Consider the following 23605-nt stretch of genomic DNA (forward strand, 5'->3'; position numbering starts at 1 on the left):
TCTCATGAACATTTCCTTCACTTGACTCCCTGTGACGGCTGCCTCCCCACCCCTTCTTCATTCTTTTGTGGAACTGGGAACTGAACGGAGCCTCCTAGCGAGCACGCTATCACCCACTTGTGCCCCAGTCCCTCTTTTTAAAACTTCAACGGAACAGAATAGGCAGGTCTTCCTGCATAGGCCATCTGGGGGCTGGTTCTTCCTCAGCCTCCCAATAGCTGCTGGGATCACAGGCTGTGGCCGCTGGGCCCAGCTCCAGGTAGTACACTCTTCCACCTTTCTGACTTTGCCTTCCTTTCTTGAGGAGCCCTGTGCAGGGTGACAGGACCAGTTCCTGAGTTCCTGGTCTTTTTCATCTACAGTGTCTCATGCTGAGTTTAAATACCACCTAGTGATGATAATCTCCAACTCTTTATCTCCAGCTCTACCATACTGAAGTCCAAATCCACATGATGGGTACCCACTGAGCTCCCCAGGGCGGTGTTCATCAGGAACCCATAGCTAACATGTCCTCTGCCCCACGGCCTGTGCCCCTGTACCCTTCTGCATCCCAGATGACCATGACCTGCTCTCGAAGTTTCATAAACACTTTGGTACCATACTTGACTTCTGTCTCCAAGCCCACAGTCCTCTTAGATGCTACAGGCTGACCCACAAAGTCATCTTGTGTGTAGTTCAGGCGGAGCTGTTTCACGGCAGCGGCCAGAACCACGTTAACGTGGAGCATAACTACACCAGACTCTGCCCGGAGCCATCTGTGGAGAACCAGAGGTTGTGGGGCCACAAGCTGAAGTCCTATAACCTTCAAGGTGTCCTGCCCTGTGGCAGCTCTCCTAACATGCCCCGGTACCATACCAACCTCACTGTTCCTCCTGCTGCCCCCCACCCCCACCCCAGAATAGAACCCAGGGATCTGGAGGGCTGGCTGTAATACTGCACAGATCCTGAGAAGAGTTTTCAGGCAGGTGCGGGAGGGAACTTGATTTGACGCAGTTTCAGGACAGACCAACAGAGGGCACCCGTGCCTCAACTGTGAAACAGCTGCACTGCCAGGAAAGCGGAGGAAAGGCAAAAGGCCAGAGGAGGGGTCAGCACGCATTTGGGAATCATCGCAGACAGGGGAAAACAGTTACAGGCAAGTGCTGAGTGTTCTAGAAACACAGTCATAGGACAACGATGACTGAGTGGGGAGACGTTCAGGACAAAGGCCTGAGGAGGAAAGGTCAGTCCCTGCCAGACCGTGCAAGCCTCTCTTCTTGCAGAGCCTGGGAGGACACGCCTGCTCTGAAGGCCCGCTGTCTTCACAAACATCCATTCTAGCTTACACCCCAGCAGCCAGCCTGAGCCTCCCTGACCCACACCCTCCTGACCTGCCTGCTGTTGCTGGGGTCTGCTCTCTGCTATCTTTTGGCTGACCGCCTGACTCAGGCATGGCCCAGGCGGCTTCGGGCTCAAACCACAGCACATACATTCCCCGGCTTTAAATTCCAACGGTGTGCTTACACCCGAGCTGCTGGGCTCTGTCCGGTCCTCAACTTGAGATTTTCATCTGACGTCTCTCAGCATCTCAAAATGAAACAACAACTCCAAATTTGGACCGGGGGATGTAGACCAGTGGGTAGAGCACGTGCCGAGCTCCACTCTCGGAGCATGTGAAAACACCATGCAGCCCCATCCTACTTCCTCTCCAAACTCTTGACCTCCAAACCCACCCCCGTTCAGGTAGCTTTCCCTTTCATTTCTTGCTTCTTAGCAGTGACACCTCCAGCTCCCCCATCATGAACGAATAAGGTACACTACTGAAAACTTGCTGTGGCTGGTGCCTTGTCTATCTGAGACACACGCTGGGGTGCTATCCACACAGGTGCTCAGTCTGTCTACGTTGGTACTTCCTGCTCCCGAATGAGTAGTAACCCACCAGAATTCCGAACGCTTCTTCCATCTGTTCCCTTGTCCTTTGTCATCTTTCAGTCTTTTACTCTCCCCAGGCATCTTCCCAGATATACAACCTTTCAGCTCTTTCCCTCTGTTCTTGGGATACAATTCTAAACACATGTAGGACACCCCCCCCTTCTAATCCCATTTCTCTCTTCCCATTCCCCTAAATCTTCTAGAGTTTTCTCTCTGGGGATCTCTACACAAATCAGTTTAACTATCAGTCCCGATCCTCACGTGACCTTCTCTAGTTGCCCTGTTTAGGTTAATTCTTCCTGTTTCTTCTGTGTTTTCAACCCGTTTCTCGGGATGGTGACGGTGTGTGTTTGTGTGGCTATGGGTTGCTTCCCATCTCATCTCAGACTCCACGGCAGCAGGTTGGTGCTCCAGCATAAACTCCCCCTGAGGAAGAACCTGGGAGAGGATGAGCAGGTCTGAAGCCTTCTCAAGGGGCAGGGAGACGGAGGAGGTTATGTGGAGACAGGTTTCTGGTCCCTTAAGGAGAGAGGAAATGTACTCCACAGAAATGGAGTAATGACAGAGGGCTTAACGTAGACCCAGGGACTAATCCAGCTAACAACATTTTGATTTTGCTTTTTCTCAAATGACATTTTTAATTTTATGAGCATTGGAATTTTGCCTGCATGTCTGTCTGTGTGAGGGCGTTGGATCCCCTGGAACTGGAGTCACAGACAGTTGTGAGCTGCCATGTGGGTGCTGGGAATTGAACCCTGGTCCTTTTGAAGAGTAGTCAGGGCTACTACTAACTACTGAGCCTTCTCTCCAGCGCCCAGTTTTTCTCCTTATGTTTGTTTATTTTGTGTGGGTGTGAGGGGCAAGAGGAACCTGTCTGTGCCATCATATGTGTGTGGAGGGCCGAGGACAACCCGTGGGGGTCAGTTCTCTCCTTTCCCCATGTGGCTTCCCAGGTCTGAACTCAGGTCGTCAGGCTTGGAAGCAGGTGCCTTTACCTGCTGGCCCTCACCAGCCCTCCGGTATGTTTAGGACTCCATCTTGTTTCTTTTCCTTTCTTGTGAGTTCTCCTGAGTCTTTGTGACTTCCTCTGGACTTCAGGAACTGTAACAGACTGACTGTCGGCACCAATGCGGCCCAAGGTAAGGATCAACCAGCGAAGGCCAGCCAGCCCAAGACACCCTGGAATCCTTTGTGTCTCCTCTGTGTGCCCAGGACTGCTGTGGGCAGCTGAGAGCCTAGGTTCTTAGATCACTGCTGTTCCTGGTGTGGTCACCCTGCCTGTTTAATAAAGCTCCTTTCCGTCCTCCCCACACTCCTTCCCGTCCTCCCCACACTCCTTCCCGTCCTCCCCACGCTCCTTCCCGTCCTCCCCACGCTCCTTCCCGTCCTCCCCACGCTCCTTCCCGTCCTCCCCACGCTCCTTCCCGTCCTCCCCACGCTCCTTCCCGTCCTCCCCACGCTCCTTCCCGTCCTCCCCACGCTCCTTTCCGTCCTCCCCACGCTCCTTTCCGTCCTCCCCACGCTCCTTCCCGTCCTCCTCACGCTCCTTCCCGTCCTCCTCACGCTCCTTCCCGTCCTCCCCATGCTCCTTCCCGTCCTCCCCATGCTCCTTCCCGTCCTCCTCACGCTCCTTCCCGTCCTCCTCACGCTCCTTCTCGTCCTCCCCATGCTCCTTACTGTCCTCCCCATGCTCCTTCCCGTCCTCCCCACACTCCTTCCCGTCCTCCCCACACTCCTTCCCATCCTCCTCACGCTCCTTCCTGTCCTCGCCATGCTCTTGTCCCTTTGGTCTCTGTTTTTGGTGGGGAGAGGAGTTGATACAGGGTCTCCTATGTAGTCTAGGCATGCCTGAAACTCATGATCCTCCTGCCTCAGTCTCCTGAGTGCTAGAGTATAGGGTAGTTGTGAGCCACTAGGCTCAGGCTTTGCGGGAAAAGAAGCTGAGCCTAGTCTATCTGGGCTCCTAACTGTTAGAACTGAACAATGGTGGAACAGAAAGGCATAGTGAAAACAGGAATCTCAGGAGAACCCGCATCTAAAAAGAGGCTCAGACTGGTCACCGCAGGCTATCGGATGGGGCTGTCATGTCCCTATCAGGTGGAGCCAGGCCAGGAAGCCATAAGAACTATTTCTCCCTTGCTTTCTTATTTTCTTTTTTGAAATGGGGTCTTACTATGTAGCCCTGGCTAGCCTAGAATTCACTATATGGACTTGGATGGCCTTGAACCCAGAGACCAACCTGCCTCTGCCTCCCACGTGCTGATATTACAGGCATGCACCACCACATTCAGCCCCCACCCCTTTTCTTTTTTGAGACTATGCAGCTCACTTTGTAGCCCAGGCTAACGTCAAATTCACAAGTCCTGCCTCAGCCTCTTGAGTGCTGGAACTACAGGCAGAAGCCACCACTATGTCTGGGGAGAATCTAGTACTCTTTAATCAGAGTTTTGGGAGCAAGCAGTCACCTGTCGTGAGGGAAAAAAGAGCTGTAGACCTTACTTCCCAGACACAGGTGAGCCCCCAGTTACACTTCAGTTACACTCATCCTAAAGTTTTACCATCTAGCAGGAAAATGTAAAAATCCTACAGTTTCCTCCCCACAACTAGCTCTAAAATTAAAAGGCTTCTTAGCCACCAGTAAATCCTAGGGAGTCACCCCGAACCCTCCTGCCAATCTTGGCGGAGTAGAACCCTCAGGCCAACTGGTAAATATGAAGGACTGCACGGTCTCTTGTGGGGAGACCAGGACAGCAAATCTGCCTCCTGCAGGAAGACGACATTTGTAGGCAGCACATTTGCCTTGAGAACTGATTGACAAGTAACTCGATAGGCAGTGGCCAAACCTTCCCTGGGGCTTGGCCTGGGAATGGGGAGGAGCTACTCTCCAAGGGTTAGGTCAGTGGTGTACAAGTTCAGCACTGAAGTGCGACCTAGGTGTCCTGCTCAGTCTTGCCTCTGAACACCAGGGACTGGGGACTGTGGTATGAGGTAAGCATGGGGTCCTTTGGGGAGGCAGGGGAAGGCCAAAAGGCTGACAGGAAATGTACTTTATTTTTCTTTATCAAGTGAATCTTGGACTTGTTTTCAGCTTCACTGGGTTCTGAGAACAGCGACCGGGAAAACACGGGTAAGAAGTGGTCCTGCCCTCAGGGAGGCATGCAGTAAGTGTCCTGTGAGGGGCGGCAGGATACAGTGATGGTCACCGCGGGGAGGGGATGACACGGAGCTTAGAGACCCTTAATGAGACCAGGGGTATCATGGTCTCTGCACCTTCGGGTGTTCTAGCCTCTGGTTCCCTGGCCTGGATAGGTGAGACCCTGGAACTGGCTAGGCAGAAATGAAGACAGTCTAAAGAGACACCCGTGTCTCTCCATCTATCCCACCACTGAAAGGATGGACTCCAACAAAATGGGCATTTCCCCAGGAATCTTATGCTGGGAGAAGGAAAAGGTGGCAGCTAGAGGGAGAACTTGCCTTCAGGAAAGAGACGCCACACAGTTCTAATACCTTAGAGGATGAGACAAAAGTCTAGACCATGAAGGTCAGTGGTGGGGGAGTCGCACTGGCCAGGGCTGCTTAGATGTGCATGTCCTTGGTCCTCTACTTACTTCAGGACCCAAAGACGACTGTGTGTGTGGTCACTGGACCTCTCTGTCATCCTTCCCAGTGTGGCCACATTGAACAAATCTCCCGTTCCTGCTTCCCACTATTGATAAGACTCTTTTAATTGGCTTGTTGAGGATGGCTTGGAGCACAGGCTGTGACTCCTGGGTTCGGGAACAATCCCCCCCAGGATCTGTGGTCTGGCCTTCTGCCTCATGTGGACTGGCACCCTTCCCCTCTTTCCCCAGAGGAAAAGGACAGTTGGGAAACATGGCTGATGTCATCCTGCTCAGTCACAGCAGGCATGCCTTTACATCTGCGCCTCTTGTTAGGAACAGTGTGCTGTAGTGCTCAGGTGGTCAGAGTGGGAGACTAAATGCAGAATTCTTGGCCGACAGCGATAAACTATTACATTTAGTAGAGCTGCCTTACTTAGCAAGTGCATTTTTCCCTAGACATTTAGTGGAAGTATTTCGTACCCCCGTCCAGGTGTAGTTATTATTAAACACTTAGTAATTACAGGCCTGAGGCAGAGCAGCCCAGGGGCCTGAAGGAAGACTTCCAACTTCTCCAAGGAGGTAGAGGCCAAGAAGAGAAGTATGTGACCTGCCCACCCCAAACTCCCAACAGGAAGGAAGAGGTAGGGAGACCTGTCCTTCCAAGGAAGAGGAGACCCATCCAGAGAAGGCAAGGAGAAGAGGAGCAGCCATGGAAGCCGAGAAGACCCACCTGCTGAAGGAAGTGGGAACACAGACCTGCCCACCCACAGAGACCTGGGAGGCTACCAACAGGAAGGGAGAGGAGGGGAAGAGGCAACCATCTCAAGAGGGCAAGCTGGGGGACAGGGATGCTAGGCAAGATGCTCTGTCCCCCAGGCTAACCACGTGGTTGGAAGATGAGCCAATAACCATGTTCCCCCCTCCCACTGCTCTTACCCGTCAGTGCGTGTTCCCCCCTCCCACGGCACTCACACCTCACTCTGTCTTTCCCCCTCCCACTGCCCTTTCTGGCCAGTCTGTGTTCCCCCCCTCCCACAGCACTCACATCCCACTCCGTCTTTCCCCCTCCAAATGCCTTGTTCCTTCACTGTGGTTCCCTGTCCAATGGCATTTCTCTTTCATCTTGCAATTCCTTCAGTTTCTTGATCGGTGTTCACCTCTCAAGCCCTTCTCCTTGAGAGAGGGTTATTTCATCAGACAAACTGGCTTGTGCTGCAGCTACTGGGGCGGGCACTAACGGACTTAAAAGGAGAGCTGAATTCAACTGCAGCATTACGTTCAGCGGGAGGTCAATGTTCAATTAAACTTTCTAGTTGAGTCATTTGTGTATGTTTTTATTGCATGGACCACAAGATGGGTAGCTCTTTTTTTTGTTTGTTTTTCGAGACAGGGTTTCTCTGTGTAGCTTTGTGCCTTTCCTGGAACTCGCTTTAGAGACCAGGCTGGCCTCGAACTCACAGAGATCCGCCTGGCTCTGCCTCCCGAGTGCTGGGATTAAAGGCGTGCGCCACCACCGCCCGGCTAAAGATTTATTTATTTATTTATTATGTATACAATATTACTCCTGCATGTTGCCTGCAGGCCAGAAGAGGGCACCAGATCTCATTATCGATGGTTGTGAGCCACCAGGTGGTTGCTGGGAATTGAACTCAGGACCTCTGGAAGAGCAGTCAGTGCTTTTAACCTCTGAGCCACTTCACCAGCCCCAGGGTAGCTCTTCTTAAAAAACAGGTTTGGGCCGGGCGGTGGTGGCGCACGCCTTTAACCCCAGCACTCGGGAGGCAGAGCCAGGCGGATCTCTGTGAGTTCGAGGCCAGCCTGGACTACCAAGTGAGTTCCAGGAAAGGCGCAAAGCTACACAGAGAAACCCTGTCTCGAAAAACCAAAAAAAAAAAAAAAAAAAAAAACAGGTTTGGAGCCCCCAACCCCCACCTCGGTGGCAGTGGCACATGCCTTTAATCCCAGCACTCGGGAGGCAGAGGCAGGTGGATCTCTGTGAATTTGAGGTCAGTCTGGTCTACAGAGTGAGTTCCAGGACAGCCAGGGCTGCACAGATAATCTGTGTCTCAAAAAACTAAAAACCAAACCAAAACAAAACAAAAAAATAAAAAAAGGTTTTGGGGATTATGTCTTGGAGAACTGAGAAGTCAAACAGTTTCTGGGAACGTGGGCTGTTATACAGCATGCAAGCCCACGCTCTTTGAGTGAGCTTTTCCTGAGCATCTAATGAGCAAGAGAACACTATTAGATTTGTCAAGGCCCAGATATTTTTGGTGTAAGATGTAAAACTCAACATCCACACCCAGCCTGCATCCTCGATCCAGAGGTACAGATGTGCAGAAAGTAGACAGAGGCTGTGAGGCCAAGGTGACCTCGAGAAAATGGGCATTCTAAAGATCCACAAAAGCCCAGAACTGGCCTTGCTACAATCTGAAGTAGCAGAAAGTGTTTATCTAGAACTCACTGACAATGACTTTCTTGACACACTAATTTTTAGGCTTCTTAAACAATAAAAATCTAAGGGTGGCTGCTGAACATAGTGCCCTCTAGTGGCTTGCACCCCTAAAGTCACCTGGAATACTAATTTCTCCAAGGGTTTTTTAAATTTTATTTTTCTAGTATCAGGAATTAAAACCAGGGCCCCATGGCTTGTGTTTGCTAGGCAGGAATTCCAAGCTGCACCCCAAGCCAATTTCTATGCTATCAAAAGGCATTTTGTCATTCCCGGACCTCACACCTAAGATATTATAATGAAAGTGAGATTGTCCCCTGTACCCCACTTAGTCCTCGGCAGCTCTGTCAGGGGAGAGCTGCGATGTGTGCCACAGAGGAACCTTCTAGACTGCAGGAGGCACCAGCTTACGCTGCATTCAGCCCCCACGTTCCACAGCTCTTTGTCTTTTCCTGCATTTTCAGAAGCTCCCCCCGCCCCCCCCCCCCCCCCCCCCCCCGGCATCAGGTGTAGGATTCACAAACCATCCCTTTAACTATACTCACATGTCTTGGCTGCTTGCTTGGAACTCTAGGACAAATCTGCCAAAATCCCAGCCCTGGCTGAGCTTGCTCTGGACCAAACTAACACTGCACCCGTTCACTCCCACACTCACTCTCCCCTCCCCCCACTGCATCCATTCATTCCCACACTCACTCTCCCCTCCCCCCACTGCATCCATTCATTCCCACACTCACTCTCCCCTCCCCCCACTGCATCCATTCACTTCCCCTCCCCCCACTGCACCCATTCACTCTCCCCTCACCCTACTGCACCCATTCACTCTCCCCTCACCCTACTGCACCCATTCATTCCCACATGCACTCTCTCCTCCCTCTTCCACCTGATTTCCCTCCAATCCAGGACTTCTCACATGCCACACCCTCATACCCAAGTTCATGTCCTTCAACTTGATCAGCATGCCCAGCAACCCACTGAATGTGAGCAACATCTCCTAGGTGTCTGCCTCGGGTGCGGCCCTTGGTATTTTTGGACAGTATCTTATTTTAGTCCTGGGTGGCCTTGAACTTGTGATCTTCCTGCATGGACCTCTCTGGTGATGGAATTTATCATCCATTATAGAACTTATTCTTGACTTACTTACTGTGGAGGCATCATACATGCTATGGTATGTGTATGGAGGTTGAGGACAACCTGGGGGAGTCAGTTCTCTCCTTCGACCATGTGTGTCCTGGAAATCAAGCTCAGCTCATTAGGCTTGGCAGCAAGTGTCTTTATCCCATGGGCCATCTTGCAAGCCCAAAATTTATCAGCTTGATGATGGCTACTGACTTTAAGTTCCAACAGATGAAAATGAAGTATGTCAGATTATTTTACTTAACATATATGTTATGCACCTAAATGTATGTATATATGTATATGTAGCAGTATTTGGGATCAAACCTAGGGCCTTGCCCATGTCAGTCAAGGACTCTACACACTGAGTTACACTTCTTTTTTCCATCCTCCCTCCCTCCCTCCCTCCCTCCCTCTCTCTCTCTCTCCCTCCCTCCCTCCCTCCCTCCCTCCCTCCCTCCCTCGGGACAGGTTCCTACCATGCAGCCTTGGCTGGCCTCTAACTCACAGAAATCACTTGTTTCTGTTCTGTCTCTCGAGTGCTGGGGTTAAAGGTGCGCACTACCACATGCTAGCTCTCATTGTTTAAGTTCTATTTGTTTCCTCTCCTCTTCTCTCCTCCGTTCTTTGTCTTTACCCTCTTCTTTTGTTTTAGGTCTTGCCATGTAGCCCCAGCTACCTTCAAATTCAAAATCCTCCTGCTTTTGCCTCTTGAGCTCCAGGATCTAGGAGTGCTCTACCAAGCTGGGCATTTTATGTTTCTAACACATATGCTGTAGTTCTAATATTTTCCAGTAACTTTAAGGCCAGGTATGGTGACTCATGCCTTTAATCCCAGCACTCAGGAGGCAGAGGCAGGCAGAGGCTAGCTAGGGCTACATAGTGAGATCCTATCTCAAAAATCTGAAACAAAACCAAAACCAAACAAAAGTCCAAAAGAAACAAGCAAAAAACAAAACAGGCCTTTAATCTCAGCACTCAGGAGACAGAGGCAGAGGAATCTCTGTGAGTTCAAGGCCAGGACTACACAGAGAGACCCCATCTCAACCCGCCCCCTGAACAGTCAAACTTGGGCTCAGTGGATAAAGGTGCTTGCCAGCAAGTCTGGCAACCTGAACTGGATCCCTAGGACCTGCATGGTAGAAGAAGAAAACCGACTGTTGCCCACTGTCCTCTGACCACCACACATACACACACAGACATACAAAATAAATAAAAAAATATAATAAAGTCAGAATCACCCACCAGCACTTAATGAAAGCCTCCATCCCTTCTCTCTACAGTACTTCCAACTCTTAAGCATTTTCTTTCAGTATTTGCTTCTATATTCCTAAATGACATAATTTTACTTCTATTTGCTGATTTAACCAAATTAGTCCATTGGCATTTTGAAACAAGGTACATAGAGTACGTAGCCTAGGTTGATCCTAGGTTGGCCTTGAACTCACTCCGCTAGCCCAGGCTTTTTAGCCTTGGTTTGTGATGAGTTGCCTGCCTCAGCCTCCTGAACATGCCACCACTCCTGGCTGACAAGCTTTTAGAACATCTAATCATGTCCTTGTGTGGATAACACAAGCTTGAACCCCTCTGACCTTCCACTGAAGTGCCATGCCCCCCACGTGCCTCCTGTTTCCTGCACCAGGCTCCTGGCATCTACTTGTTTAATAGTGTAAGGAGGCTCGGCTGCCCCTGCTCCAAGCCGGATGTAAAATGAGGGCTGGAGAATCGAAGAGGAACTGCGCAAGCTTCCCATCTCAGCTTCGTTTTCCACCGTTTCCTCCGCTACCTTCAACTTTGGGTCAGATTCCTGTTCAACTCTGTACAGTAGACATGTTAATCATTTAAGGATGTGCCTCTTGCAGCCTCCCCTTTCAAGGCTGAAGGCACCGGATAAGAATAGCAAAGGTATTTGCAAGATGTGCAGGAGACATCATAATCACCACATGGCCGACTACCAGTTTTTACAACTTCCTGTTCCAGAGTGGAACCTAGAAGTCTCTAATCTTTGCTGTAAACCTGAAGTTGTCCTAACAAACTCCATCTTGTCATCTGCTTTCTTTCTCTGTGTCATTCTCTCCTGGGATTCCAGGACCATAAGTCAAACAGACAAACATCCTGTGAAGCAGATCAAAACTGCCCCTAGCAGTGGTGACTTCCTTGTCCAGATAAGACTGGATGGCCAGGCCTAGGACAATGATCAACCAGAACGACCCGACCATGACTGAACTACGCAACCCCCCTTGACTCTGCCTCGTTCCCTCCATGGGGGGAAAACAAGTTCCTTCCTAGCATTCACCATCCCTTGACTCTGTTCTCAACATTTGAAACAAGTGGCCACCCATGGTTCTCTGGGACCCCCAGAACTAGATTTCCTTGGCTTATATTAGAGTTTGAGGGTAGCCTGGGCTATATGACAAGAACTTGTCCTATAACAACAATAACAAAATGAAGACAGAACAGTCCTGAAGGTCATTACTTATATGATATTCTTTTTTTGGGGTGGTGGTGGGCGTGTTTCAAGACAGGGATTTTCTGTGCGTAGCCCTGGCTGTCCTGAAACTCACTCTGTAGACCAGGCTGGCCTCAAACTCACAAAGATCGCCTGCCTCTGCCTCCTGAGTGCTGGGATTAGACTGCCTCTAAATGCTATTCTTACTACCTCTTATACTTTAATGTTTCCTCGATTATGGCGTGAATTTATTTTCCAGAGTACATAGTTAACACATTTTTTTTTTTTATTAGATCAGCTTTACATTTTCTACTTCACCTCAAACTTCCAGGACAGTTACATATATTTGATACTCAGTCCCTCTTTTTCCCCTTTTTAGTTTTTTTCTTACTATTTTACTGTGTGGAGGTCAGAAGACGACTTCCAAGAGCCTATCCTCTCCTCCCAGTGCGGCAGCCAGGATGGAACTCAGGTCATCAGACTTGCATGGCAAGTGCCTCACCCACGGAACCGCCTCCCTCTCTTTTTCCCTCTTTGGTTCAGAGGAGTTTCTCTTGACGTGCTCCTCCTCCTGTTCCAGCTGTTCTCTGTGCCACTGTCAAAGACTGTAATGTGTCCAGGACTCTGGTCTCTTCTGTTTTATTCTGTTCATTTGTTGGAGTATACCTTAAGGTAATTCTCTCAGAAGACTGATTTCAAAAAAGCCAGTGTCATTTAAATGCCTTGCTAGCAAGTACTTTTCTCTTGAAAAAATGTAAAGCCTAGGTAGGTATTATTCTTTTATTATTTAATATTTGCACTGATTAATGGGTCTTTAAATTTCTTTAATTTTTTTCTCCTCTTTCAACTCTGTGTTTCTATTTACAACTTCTACTTGTTGGACATTAGATTTCTTGGCTTAATCCCTTGGTCCCCTTGCTCTCTGTTGCTACATGACCATACATGCGCTGTTCAGTAGCCAAACAAGGGGCTTTATGCCCTACATGCACTGCGTGGTCACGTAATTTGTACGCAGCAGCGTGATCACATAATCTCCGGGCATGCGTGGCATAGCTATGTGAGCCCATATGTGCCTGTGCAGGGGAATCCATAGAAAGCGGGTTACAGACCCCTCCCCACTTCTCCCTCTCCACACATGCCTTTCAAACAGGCCTGATCACATCCTTTCCTGTGCCTCCCTTCTCCTAATGAACTCTCACAGTAGGTTTCACTGTGCCTCGTGACTTTTCCTGGCAGGGTAAACAGTGCTGCGTAAAACCAACACTCTCCCTCACTCATGGTTTGTACTATGGATTGAACCCAGGGCAAGTCTCCTCAGCTGAACCACATCTCCAACTCTTTCTCCATGCTATCTTAATATCTCTTCTACCACTGGGGCCTCTTACATCAGTTCTACAAGACCTGGAGGATGCCCGTGAAGGGCGACCCAAAGAACGACTTTGTATATAATCCCTTAAGTATTGTCTCTTTGAGTTAAAGACTTTCTTCTGACCTCCAACATGTTCGTAGGCTCTGTGATCCATCTCTTCCATTTTGATTCATGTATCTAACCAGTATTTAATAAGTGCACTGTGTCAGGCAATGGGGTGTCAACACTGGAAAGTTCAAGTGGCTTCAGTTTGCCCTCATTTCCAGCACTGAGCATGTGCGACACACTCCCTTGGCTATGAGGCTGCTCAGCCTCCCCACACCAGTGTCCCTAAAAGTACAATGCCATCAAGGACACATTATCCTGAACAAAAGAAGATGAGACACTGAGATCAGGAGTTCAAGGCTAGCCTTAGCTGCATAGTGAAGCCAGTCTGGGTTATCTGTTTAATTAATGTTGTCTCAATCTACCCATCTACCAAAGCCATCTCCACAAATTTCTGATAGAAATGCCTGACATGCTCCCCTACCCTCTCATATCCTCAAAGAAAGGTTGAAAATTAGAAACAAAAAGGATTTTTTTTTCTAGTGAACTGACAAGATGGCTCAGTGGTCAAGTTCCCACTGAGGCTCTCCTCTCGCATGCCCTGTGGTGAGCAGCTGAGACTGAAGGGTGCGCTTGTAACAGGTGACAAGGGGTCAGTGGCACGGAAGGATGGGCAGCCAGAAACAAAGCTGTGAATCACTACGGCCGGCACTTCCACCCTAAGCGAGGACAGCACACAGCCGAGGGGAAGCAGGGCCAAGGCTGTCCACGCAGCGCAGCCGAGGGGAAGCAGGGCCAAGGCTGTCCACGCAGCGCAGCCGAGGGGAAGCAGGGCCAAGGCTGTCCACGCAGCCGAGGGGAAGCAGCGCCAAGGCTGTCCACGCAGCCGAGGGGAAGCAGGGTCAAGGCTGTCCACGCAGCCGAGGGGAAGCAGGGTCAAGGCTGTCCACGCAGCGCAGCCGAGGGGAAGCAGGGCCAAGGCTGTCCACGCAGCCGAGGGGAAGCAGGGCCAAGGCTGTCCACGCAGCGCAGCCGAGGGGAAGCAGGGCCAAGGCTGTCCACGCAGCCGAGGGGAAGCAGGGCCAAGGCTGTCCACACAGCCGAGGGGAAGCAGGGCCAAGGCTGTCCACGCAGCCGAGGGGAAGCAGGGCCAAGGCTGTCCACGCAGCCGAGGGGAAGCAGGGCCAAGGCTGTCCACGCAGCGCAGCCGAGGGGAAGCAGGGCCAAGGCTGTCCACGCAGCCGAGGGGAAGCAGGGCCAAGGCTGTCCACGCAGCCGAGGGGAAGCAGCGCCAAGGCTGTCCACGCAGCCGAGGGGAAGCAGGGCCAAGGCTGTCCACGCAGCGTAACCGAGGGGAAGCAGCGCTAAGGCTGTCCACGCAGCGCAGCTGAGGGGAAGCAGGGCCAAGGCTGTCCACGCAGCGCAGCTGAGGGGAAGCAGGGCCAAGGCTGTCCATACAGACCAGGGGAAGCAGCGCCAAGGATGTCCACGCAGCGCAGCCGAGGGGAAGCAGGGCCAAGGCTGTCCATACAGACCAGGGGAAGCAGCGCCAAGGCTGTCCACGCAGCGCAGCCGAGGGGAAGCAGGGCCAAGGCGTCCACGCAGCCGAGGGGAAGCAGCGCCAAGGCTGTCATGCAGCCGACGGAGCAGCGCCAAGGCTGTCCACGCAGCCGAGGGGAAGCAGCGCCAAGGCTGTCCACGCAGCCGAGGGGAAGCAGCGCCAAGGCTGTCCACGCAGCGCAGCCGAGGGGAAGCAGCGCCAAGGCTGTCCACGCACTGTTTTGGTTGGCATTCAGCAGACGCTTAAGGACCCAAATAATATTCGGCCTCTTGTTTGAAACCACAGTGTTTCATGACCCCCACCACGTGTACCAAGAGCTCTTTACCTTGTTAAAGGCTCCGATACTTATACCCAGACCCCTGAGGTCTCCGAGCTAAGCACCACAAATCACTTCTCTCCAATGTCATGGTTCTTCCATTCAATCTTCTTATTCTAAAGACTAGGATAATCTGAGTGCTGGGTGTGGGTTTTATTCTTTTTACCTATAAATCATCTTCTACTACCTCTTCGGAAGTATGGTGATTATAATCCTTCATTTTAGGGTCACTCATTAGTGAGAGTCACCGCCAGTATGTGCCTCTCATGTCTCTGCAGGGCATCAATCATAGAGACACGTGAAGGGCTGAGATGGAGGGAGGGGAAATTAACAGCCCATTTTGCTTTGACTTCCTCCTCTATTTCCCTCTTCCCCTGGACAATCCTCATGGGGCCACAGCTGATCAATAATTGTCTGCCTTAATTGATGACTACTAGGCAGGAAGAGTTGCAGGGTGCTGGCAACCATTCATAGCGTCAGAGAAAGAGCATTTTCCTCTGCCTTTAAAGGGATAGGAAACAGTGCTTGCGCTGCCCAGTACCAGTCTTTGGATGTAAGAAAGGAAATCATTTCCTAGTCCTCGCAAACCTCAATTTACAAAAGAATGCTGGAAGCTAAAAGCCTTGTTGATTTATCACATGAAGCTGAGAGTAATTTTTCTCCCCTTGTTATACTTTCATATAATCCTGCTCATGCCTGTATGGGTGGCATTAAAGAATTTCTGAATAAAAATAATAATTTCTCGCTTTCAACCTTCATAATTCCCATCAGCAAGCCGCCTGCTGGGTGGCGATGCCGACTGCCAGTGACGCTCTGCTGTCTTTTCTGCAGCCACTTATCTGCCTCTCCCAGCTGGTTCTCCATTGATCGCAATACCTGCAGGATAATGCGCCCGAAGGCATTCTTCAGGAGATTAACAGCGTCTGTGTGAGACAGTCCATCCAGAGGTTGCCCATTAATGCTCACAATCCGATCTCCAACCTGGAAGGACAAAAGTGGGAGAAAATCACTATCATTAGGAAAAATTAAATTTGAGAAGAGTGCCTAAAACTCTTTGTAAGTTGTACTTCCCATCTGTCTTGTTGTTGAGGGCTGGCTCTGTGGAGCGTGGGGGATTTTTATGCCTTTCCCCAAATGCAGCCCAATCAGAGAAACAAGAAGGGGGTCAGATTTGATTACTAAAAGGCACTGCAGGTCACTTTTGTATTTTGGTAGTAGTGGTGTTTTATACATCCACTCACCGGTAAGAGTGGGGTGCACAAATTAGTTGTTCAATGAAGCTCTGATGAGGAAGCCAAGTGTTTTCTGCTTAATTTTTATACCTCTGTTAAGATTAAGGGACAATAGGAAAAAAAAAAATGTTGATACTTTTGGTGGGTGGAAGATTCCAAGATCAAATCTGAGTTAAAAACCAATTTTGGGTAAATGACATGCTAAAAGGGTTCAAGAGGTTTGGAAGAAGCTGTGAGCCCTTCTTTTACCGTGACGCTTTGATAAAAACAACATTTTTATATGTCCAGGGACTTAATGAACTTCAGGCCTGCAGTCTTGCTAATGTAGTCTGCCCTCAGCATGGGCTGCTGATCGCTTTCTCAATTCCAACTTTAAACAAGGTCCTTGTGACTACAACCTCCTTCCCCAGCCAACACAAGCTGGCAGCCTTCTGCCAATCGCCTCCCTCACATTTACCTTAAGCTTCTGGGTACGTGCGGCCACTCCATTGGCCTGAATCATGGCAATAAATATCGGGATATCTCCTAAAGGACTTCCTTTTCCTCCAGCAATACTGATTCCAAGGGCATCACTGAGCTCCTAAAAAGAGAGAGAAGAGAAGACCTGCATCTTTAGTAATAGGCATAGATAGACTGTCCTCAGATTGCACTGAACAGAAACTCTCCTTAATGTAGAAGGCCAGCATAACACGGGAGCTGAGTGTAGGGCATCAAAAAGGCCTGTGTCACCCTGCGAAGTCAGGTAGCTGTTGGGGCCTCAGAGAAGTCTGTCTCTGGAAGCCTCCAATTTATGCACAAGATGGGAAATAGACTGCATAGTACATGGTGGTAATTTGAGTATAAATAAGATAACTGGTGCTATCCTGGCCTACAGAAGAGGCTCCATAAAAGCCAATAGCAGCAGTAAATTAAAAAACAAAAGCCTTCACTGTTCAGTGGAGCGGCCCATTTGACGCAGTCTTGGCAAGTGTGTTCTCATATGGTGTTTATGATTAAACTGCCACGCATATCATGTTCTGGGTGTGAACAAACACACTTGGCTTCAAAAGAGCTGCATGGCTGCCTTAAACAAAGGATCTTAGAGGGTGTCCGCTGTTGTGACAACAGTTTTGAGAGAGAAGTAAAATAGTAGCAAAATTCTTTGCAAAGATGGACCCTTGTGCAGAGATCCAGCTCTTGCCCCCTCCCCCCATCATGGGAGGGTTAATATTTTTAAAATGACTGAAGGCACAAATGACAAGTTGCAGTTCTAACAGGCTGGCACCCTCACCAAGTCTATCTATCGCTCCTGCTGTCTATAGTGGAAAAGTCTTGTCAAAATGCAGATAACGACAGCCCATTGCTTCTGTAGCAGAAAGACACTAAACTGGGTGATAAGTGGAAATTTGGAGAATTGACAGTAGCAGGGGCACACTGCCTTCAGCTTTACCATGTGTGCGTGCTGGTGCTCATGCACTTGTGAGTGTACGTGCATGTGAGCACATGCAGGTGGGCATGTGTGTGGGTACGTGCATGTGTGCATATGTATGTGTGTGCGTATGCACATGCACGTGTGTTCATTTTTAAACTGGGAGCTGGAAAGGTGGCTAAACTGCTGACATTCTGATGTAAACCCCATCCTTGGTGCTGGAAGAACCTAAAACAGGCATATCTGGCTGCTGGATAATAAGAGAAGATAGTCAGAGTGGAAAGTTAGAAAGAGACCCCAATTCTGAGCACGAATGCACGGGATTCTCAGGTTCAGTGCTGATCACTAAGTGTAGAAGAGACCTCCACCAGCACACCAAAAGTTTTGATTATTATGATTATTTTTTGAGATAAGGTTTCTCTGTGACATCTTTTGATTATTAAACAAAGGCAGACAGACACTGCACTCTCAGGCGAACTGGGTTGACTGCCTGCTAAATCGCAGGCACCACTGTTCTTCAGGGCAGACACAACTTAACACTCATGAGTTCCAGGGTGCAATCGTAAGCTTGTTACCATGCAGGAAAATGTGACCATCTTCTCCTCTAAGGTTCTTCAGAACATGCAGGACAGTTGAAAGCAAACACTGGAACACGGTTTTATAGAGACATGAGTGACCTGTATCAGGCCCCTGGCTGGACCCCAGCAAGGGGAAACCCAACAACAGAGGCAGGGTATATAAGTACTACTCTGTGAGGTGAAGATCTACATGGTCACAGCTTCTGTAGTTGAAACTTAGCATCTAAAAATATTCATAGCTGCCGGGTGGTGGTGGTGGTGGTGGTGGTACACGCCTTTAATTCCAAGAGGCAGAGGCAGGTGGATCTCTGAGTTCGATGCCAGCCTGGTCTATAGAGTGGGTTTCAGGACAGCCAGAGATACACAGAGAAACCTGTCTCAAAAAACAAAAACAATAACCAACCAACCAACCAACCAACCAACCAACCAAACAAACAAATTCATAGCCAAAGATGAATATAATCCTAGTACTCTGGAGGCAGAGGCAAACGGATTTCTGTGAGTTCTAGGCCATCCTGGTCTACATAGCAAGTTCCAGGCTAGCCAGAGTTACAGAGTGAGACTCTGTCTCAAAAAATAAAACAGAAATAAAAGAAACAACACCTTCCATAGCTTAGTGATCATCATTTACATCCTAATAAAGCTGGAAAACAGAAAAGCACCTCCAAAAGGTCCACATGAAGAGAACTTAAGAACAGACTTGTCTCAGCTAGAGAGAAGGTTCTGTGGTTAAGAGCACTGAATGCTCTTCCAGAGGACCCAGGTTCAATTCCCAACACCCACATGGCAGCTCACAACTGTCTGTAACTCTAAGATCTGACACCCTCACACAGACATACATGCAGGCAAAACACCAATACATACAAAATAAAAATAAATAAATAATTTTAAAAAAGACTGAAGAAAAAAAAAAGAACAGACTTGTAGGGGCTGAGAGGCACTCATGGCAGAACATGCCTTAGTCTGCATGATATTCCAGCTTTAATCTCTAGAGCCCAAACCAAATAAAATGTCATCAGCAAGGCCAAACACTGTACCTTAGGGCCATGGAGGTAGTTCAGAAGATAAAAACCCAAGCCTGGCCTGAGTTCAATCCCTGAAACTCATGTTATCCCAGCACTCCTACAGTGAGATGGCAGATAGAAACCCGAGAAGTGCCTGGAAGCTCCTGGGCCAGCGAGACTGGAGCACGCTGCATAGCTACAGAAACTAGAGAGACCCTGTCCCAACAAGGTGGAAGGTAAGAACTGACTCCCAAGTTGTCCTGTGACTTCCACATGTGAGCTGCGATATGCATACATCACATACATAGCCCATATCCTAGATGACAGAAGGATTTGTTATTTTCTTATCATTAGTGCTGCCATGCTATAACGGTAATTTAGGATATATGCAATGCTTCACTTCCAGGGAGATTTTTATCTCAATTTACGGAATTTGTGATCAATTGATACCTTCTAAATGCATTGATCAATAGCAATGCTTTCTGTGCAAAATTCCAGGAGATGTTAACTTATTTTTATTTTCTGTGTATGGGTGTTTTGGCTGCATGTACACCTGTGTACCACATGTGTGCAGGACCCAAAGAAGCCAGAAGAGGGTCTTGGATCCTGTCCTGGGGCAGTAGCTGAGAGCGTACATCTTATCCACTGGCGAAGCAGATAGAAGTGGGCCTGGGCCTGCTGTAGGGTTCTGAAACCTCAAAGCCCACCCCAGTGACAACACCTTCTTCAACAGGGCCACACCTCCAAATTCATCCTAAATAGTCTACCAAACGGGAACTAAACATTCACATATATGAGCCTATGGGGGCCGTTTTCAGTCAAACCACCACAGATACCCTACAGCTGGAGTTCTAGACTCTTGTGGACTAATGCTGGGGGACTGAACCCAGGTCCTCTGGAATAGCAGCCAATGCTCTAAACTGCTAAACCATCTCTCTAGTTCCCAAGAGATGTTTTATTATGAAGTCTGTGAATGGACCATGTGAGCACAGGGGGTATGAGCAGGCCTATTACAGAAGCCTGTAAAAAGAAAGGACTGAACTAGCTAGGGATATATGACATATTTTCAGAGTCTCAGAATACTTTGGCCTTAGCTCCATCTGTGTTTTTTTTTTTTTTTTTTGGTTTTTCGAGACAGGGTTTCTCTGTGTAGTTTTGCGCCTTTCCTGGAACTCACTTGGTAGCCCAGGCTGGCCTCGAACTCACAGAGATCCGCCTGGCTCTGCCTCCCGAGTGCTGGGATTAAAGGCGTGCGCCACCACTGCCCGGCTTCCATCTGTGTTTTATCTGCAAATGTGTACACTATTGGTGCATCTACCTTCTTTATCACAGAGCATCTCAACTGCCGCTCTAGTGAGAAGATACAGGACAAGTAAGTTTGGCTAAACTGCAGCCAGGAAGGACAGATGCCCTTTCTTAACTGTAGGGGGGACTCAGAATTACATACTCTATATATCTTATCTCATTTATTTATTTTTGGATTTCTGAAATAGGGTCTCTGTAGGCCAGGCTGGCTTGGAACTGACTATGTAGCTCAGGCTGGTCTTGAACTCACGGCAATCCTCTTCTCTTAGCCTCCAAAATGTAGAGATTGCAGGCATGAGGCAGCAGGCTCAGCATTTAATCCATATTGGTCTAGAATATGAGTTACTTTTACAAGCCCATGCTATAGATGGCAAAATTGAGGCTGGTTCAATGAAAGATCAGTGAGTTGATGTTATAGATGGATTGTGTCCAATCAAAGTTTAATATTGAAGCCCCAAGTTCTAGTTCCTCAGAACATGACTCCATTTTGAGACAGTCTTTAGAATGAGTCCACTAGGGTGAGCATTAAATCAGTCCAACCAGGAATCCTCATGAGAGAGGCTACGTAACAGGAAAAAGACGAGGAAACACATAAAGGACAGGTCACATGAGGCCACCACAGGATGGCAGCCATCTATAAGCCAAGGAGAGCTCAGAGAAAGTTAACCCTAATATTGAACTTTTAGCCTCTAAAATTGTGCGAAACTAGCATCTGCTATTGAAGACACCCAATCTATAATATTGTTTGGCAGCTCTCCCAAATAAACACAGTCAAAGCGTGAGTGGTAGAGCATAAGCTATGACTGAATCCAGAGAGCCAAGCTGTGCAGGAATCACCTTGCTGCAGGTGGTTATACTGATTACAAGAGGGCCGTAGTCCTGTCACGACTCTTGAACCTCAAGTTTATAGTCTACCTTCTAATATTCCAGATATCACACACGAGCTGAAAATCAGCATCTGAAAATGTAAGAACTGGAGTAAACCTCACACAATCTTCTCAAAAGAGCAATTCAACCACATCTAACAGCCTTTAAAAAGAAGTACCCCACCATGCTCAAGATGGAATGCATATGCTAGCCAAACGCTCTGCAACCAAGCTGCGGCCTGGCTCCAAGCATGGCTTTGGATCTAATAGCTTCTTTTGAAGGAAGGGATTAATCCTGAGGTGATTATTCATGACATAGGCCAAAATGTAAATATAGCAATGTTTGTTATATAACGTAAATATTAAACATGGGGGCTTGAGAGACATTGAACAGTTAAAGCATTTGTTGGTTTTGCAGAGGATGTGGGTTCGACTCCCAGCATCCACGTGGTGGCTCACAACCATCTGTAACTCCAATTCCAGGGGATCCATTGCCCACTTCTGGCTTCTGTGGGTACAGAGGAATGCATAGTGTACAGACTACATGTGGACAAAACGCTCATACACATAAAATAAAAAAAAACCTAAAAAAATAAAAAGAAGTATGCAGATTGTTTAATGCAAGGAAGCTGATTAAGAAAGTTCTAGGCACACCAGGACAGTGAAGTGACTATTACATCAGCAGTAACAACCATGCTCTGTGCTTTCAAGAGTACTGACATGACTCCAAGTTCACACAACAAGGTAAAGAAGATGAGCTACAAGAGAAGGTCCAACACGCTTTTGTTGTGTGAAATTTAAACACACACACATACACACACACACACACACACACACACACACACACACACACACACACACTATTATGAAAAGGATATACTAAAATATTCACAATGGTCACATGTGTTTCAATCTATTTTTTTTTTTTTTTTTTTTTTTTTTTTTTTTTTTTTTTTTTTTTTGGTTTTTCGAGACAGGGTTTCTCTGTAGCTTTGGAGCCTGTCCTGGAACTCACTCTGTAGCCCAGGCTGGCCTCGAACTCACAGAGATCCGCCTGGCTCTGCCTCCCGAGTGCTGGGATTAAAGGCGTGCGCCACCACCGCCTGGCTCAATCTATTTTTTAAAAGTCTATTTCTGTTACATATTTACTTTACTAACTTGAAAGAACAAATAACCCAATAAATTACATTCAGGGAGAAAATGTACAAACTAGCATAAAAACAGTAAGTGACTTACTCTGATTATCTCAACAGTCCTTGGTCCCACCTCTGTGCCTATGAAAGAAGTAAGACAGCTCATTAATGCTTTTGCATCAGAGGTAATATACTTAAGACATAACATTCCCATAACGACAGGAGCATTCTTCTAGGGCTTCAAGAAAGGAGACTAAAGCAAGCCAGGCAAACCCTTCCTCAGCATCAGGACCCAACTGAGTCCTCAGGGGCAGTGTTGCAGCATGGACAGATGTGGACATAATAATCGTCTGGTCTGACCAAAGCTGACAGGCTGCAGCAGCATTGGCCTGGAACATGGTGACTCAGAGCTGGGAACAACACATTTGTGTTTCATTGTGCATTTTTCTGCTCTGCTCAAAGACAACCTTTACCCAAGAAGGACTTCAAAACCCCTGTGCCCACTCTGCTCTCCAGGACATACGCACTTTTCCCCGCCTCCAGCCACCTGCAATGTTCCCAGGTTCTCTCTGTAAAAGAGAGATCTACTTTCTGATGCACTCTAAGTGTTTGCTTTTCTGTGCCTTATGGGATCTGTGCCCCCACCCCCAACCTCTCCTTCTGAAATAGGCCACACTAAGTAGCTTGGGCTGGCCTTGAACTTACATTTCTGGGGAGGATCAGAAGCTCTTTTTGTGCCAACCAGGTTTTGTAGGCCAGTGATGACAGGGGCGAAGGAAGGCCGGCAGCTGCCGTGTGCACTGTGCTGATCCCCCTGAAAAAGAAACACTGTGGTCACTTGCGTGCAGGCACTACCACAGCCCCAGAGATACATCTTTAATCAGAGTCCACAGTGGCCGAGGTTAGCAGTCAAGAAAGAAAACTAGTCACTGCCCTCACCCCTCACCACCCAGCCCCATCTAAACGCTTGCTCCTTTGTGTCCCCACTGCAGACATGTGCATCACGGTCACAGTAAGAATAGATAACTCCAGCTGCTTTTGCTGCACATGAAGTCAGACATTTTCCTAGGCTGCCAGAGTGTTACAGTCTTCAGTGACTGGCCCTGTCCTTTGAGGAAGCAAACAACCTGACCCCCCTAGTCACCCCAACTACATCCCATGCCTCGCCTAGCCTAGTGTATGAAGCTCAATCAAAAGTGGCTGAGTAGACTTCTGGAGAAGGCGGCAACTATGGAGGGGAAAGAGCTGACTTATGGGT

The 23605-nt window shown here is 48.6% G+C and overlaps 1 protein-coding gene across 5 annotated transcripts in view; it reads right to left on the bottom strand.

The window, feature by feature from the left end:
• The window catches only part of Patj (PATJ crumbs cell polarity complex component), a 328062-nt gene that overhangs the window by 12856 nt on the left and 291601 nt on the right, over window positions 1–23605 (bottom strand). For all 5 annotated transcript variants that reach the window (XM_052718902.1, XM_052718903.1, XM_052718901.1 and 2 more), the window contains 4 exons: window positions 23053–23161; window positions 22451–22488; window positions 16511–16633; window positions 15698–15802 (listed from right to left, as the gene is read on the bottom strand). In XM_052718902.1, the coding sequence (XP_052574862.1) occupies window positions 15698–15802; window positions 16511–16633; window positions 22451–22488; window positions 23053–23161 (375 nt within the window). The remainder of the gene's footprint in view (window positions 1–15697; window positions 15803–16510; window positions 16634–22450; window positions 22489–23052; window positions 23162–23605) is intronic.

The sequence above is a fragment of the Peromyscus californicus genome, unplaced genomic scaffold (assembly GCF_007827085.1).
Source record: "Peromyscus californicus insignis strain IS unplaced genomic scaffold, ASM782708v3 Scaffold_5__1_contigs__length_169319896, whole genome shotgun sequence".
Classification (NCBI taxonomy): domain Eukaryota; kingdom Metazoa; phylum Chordata; class Mammalia; order Rodentia; family Cricetidae; genus Peromyscus; species Peromyscus californicus.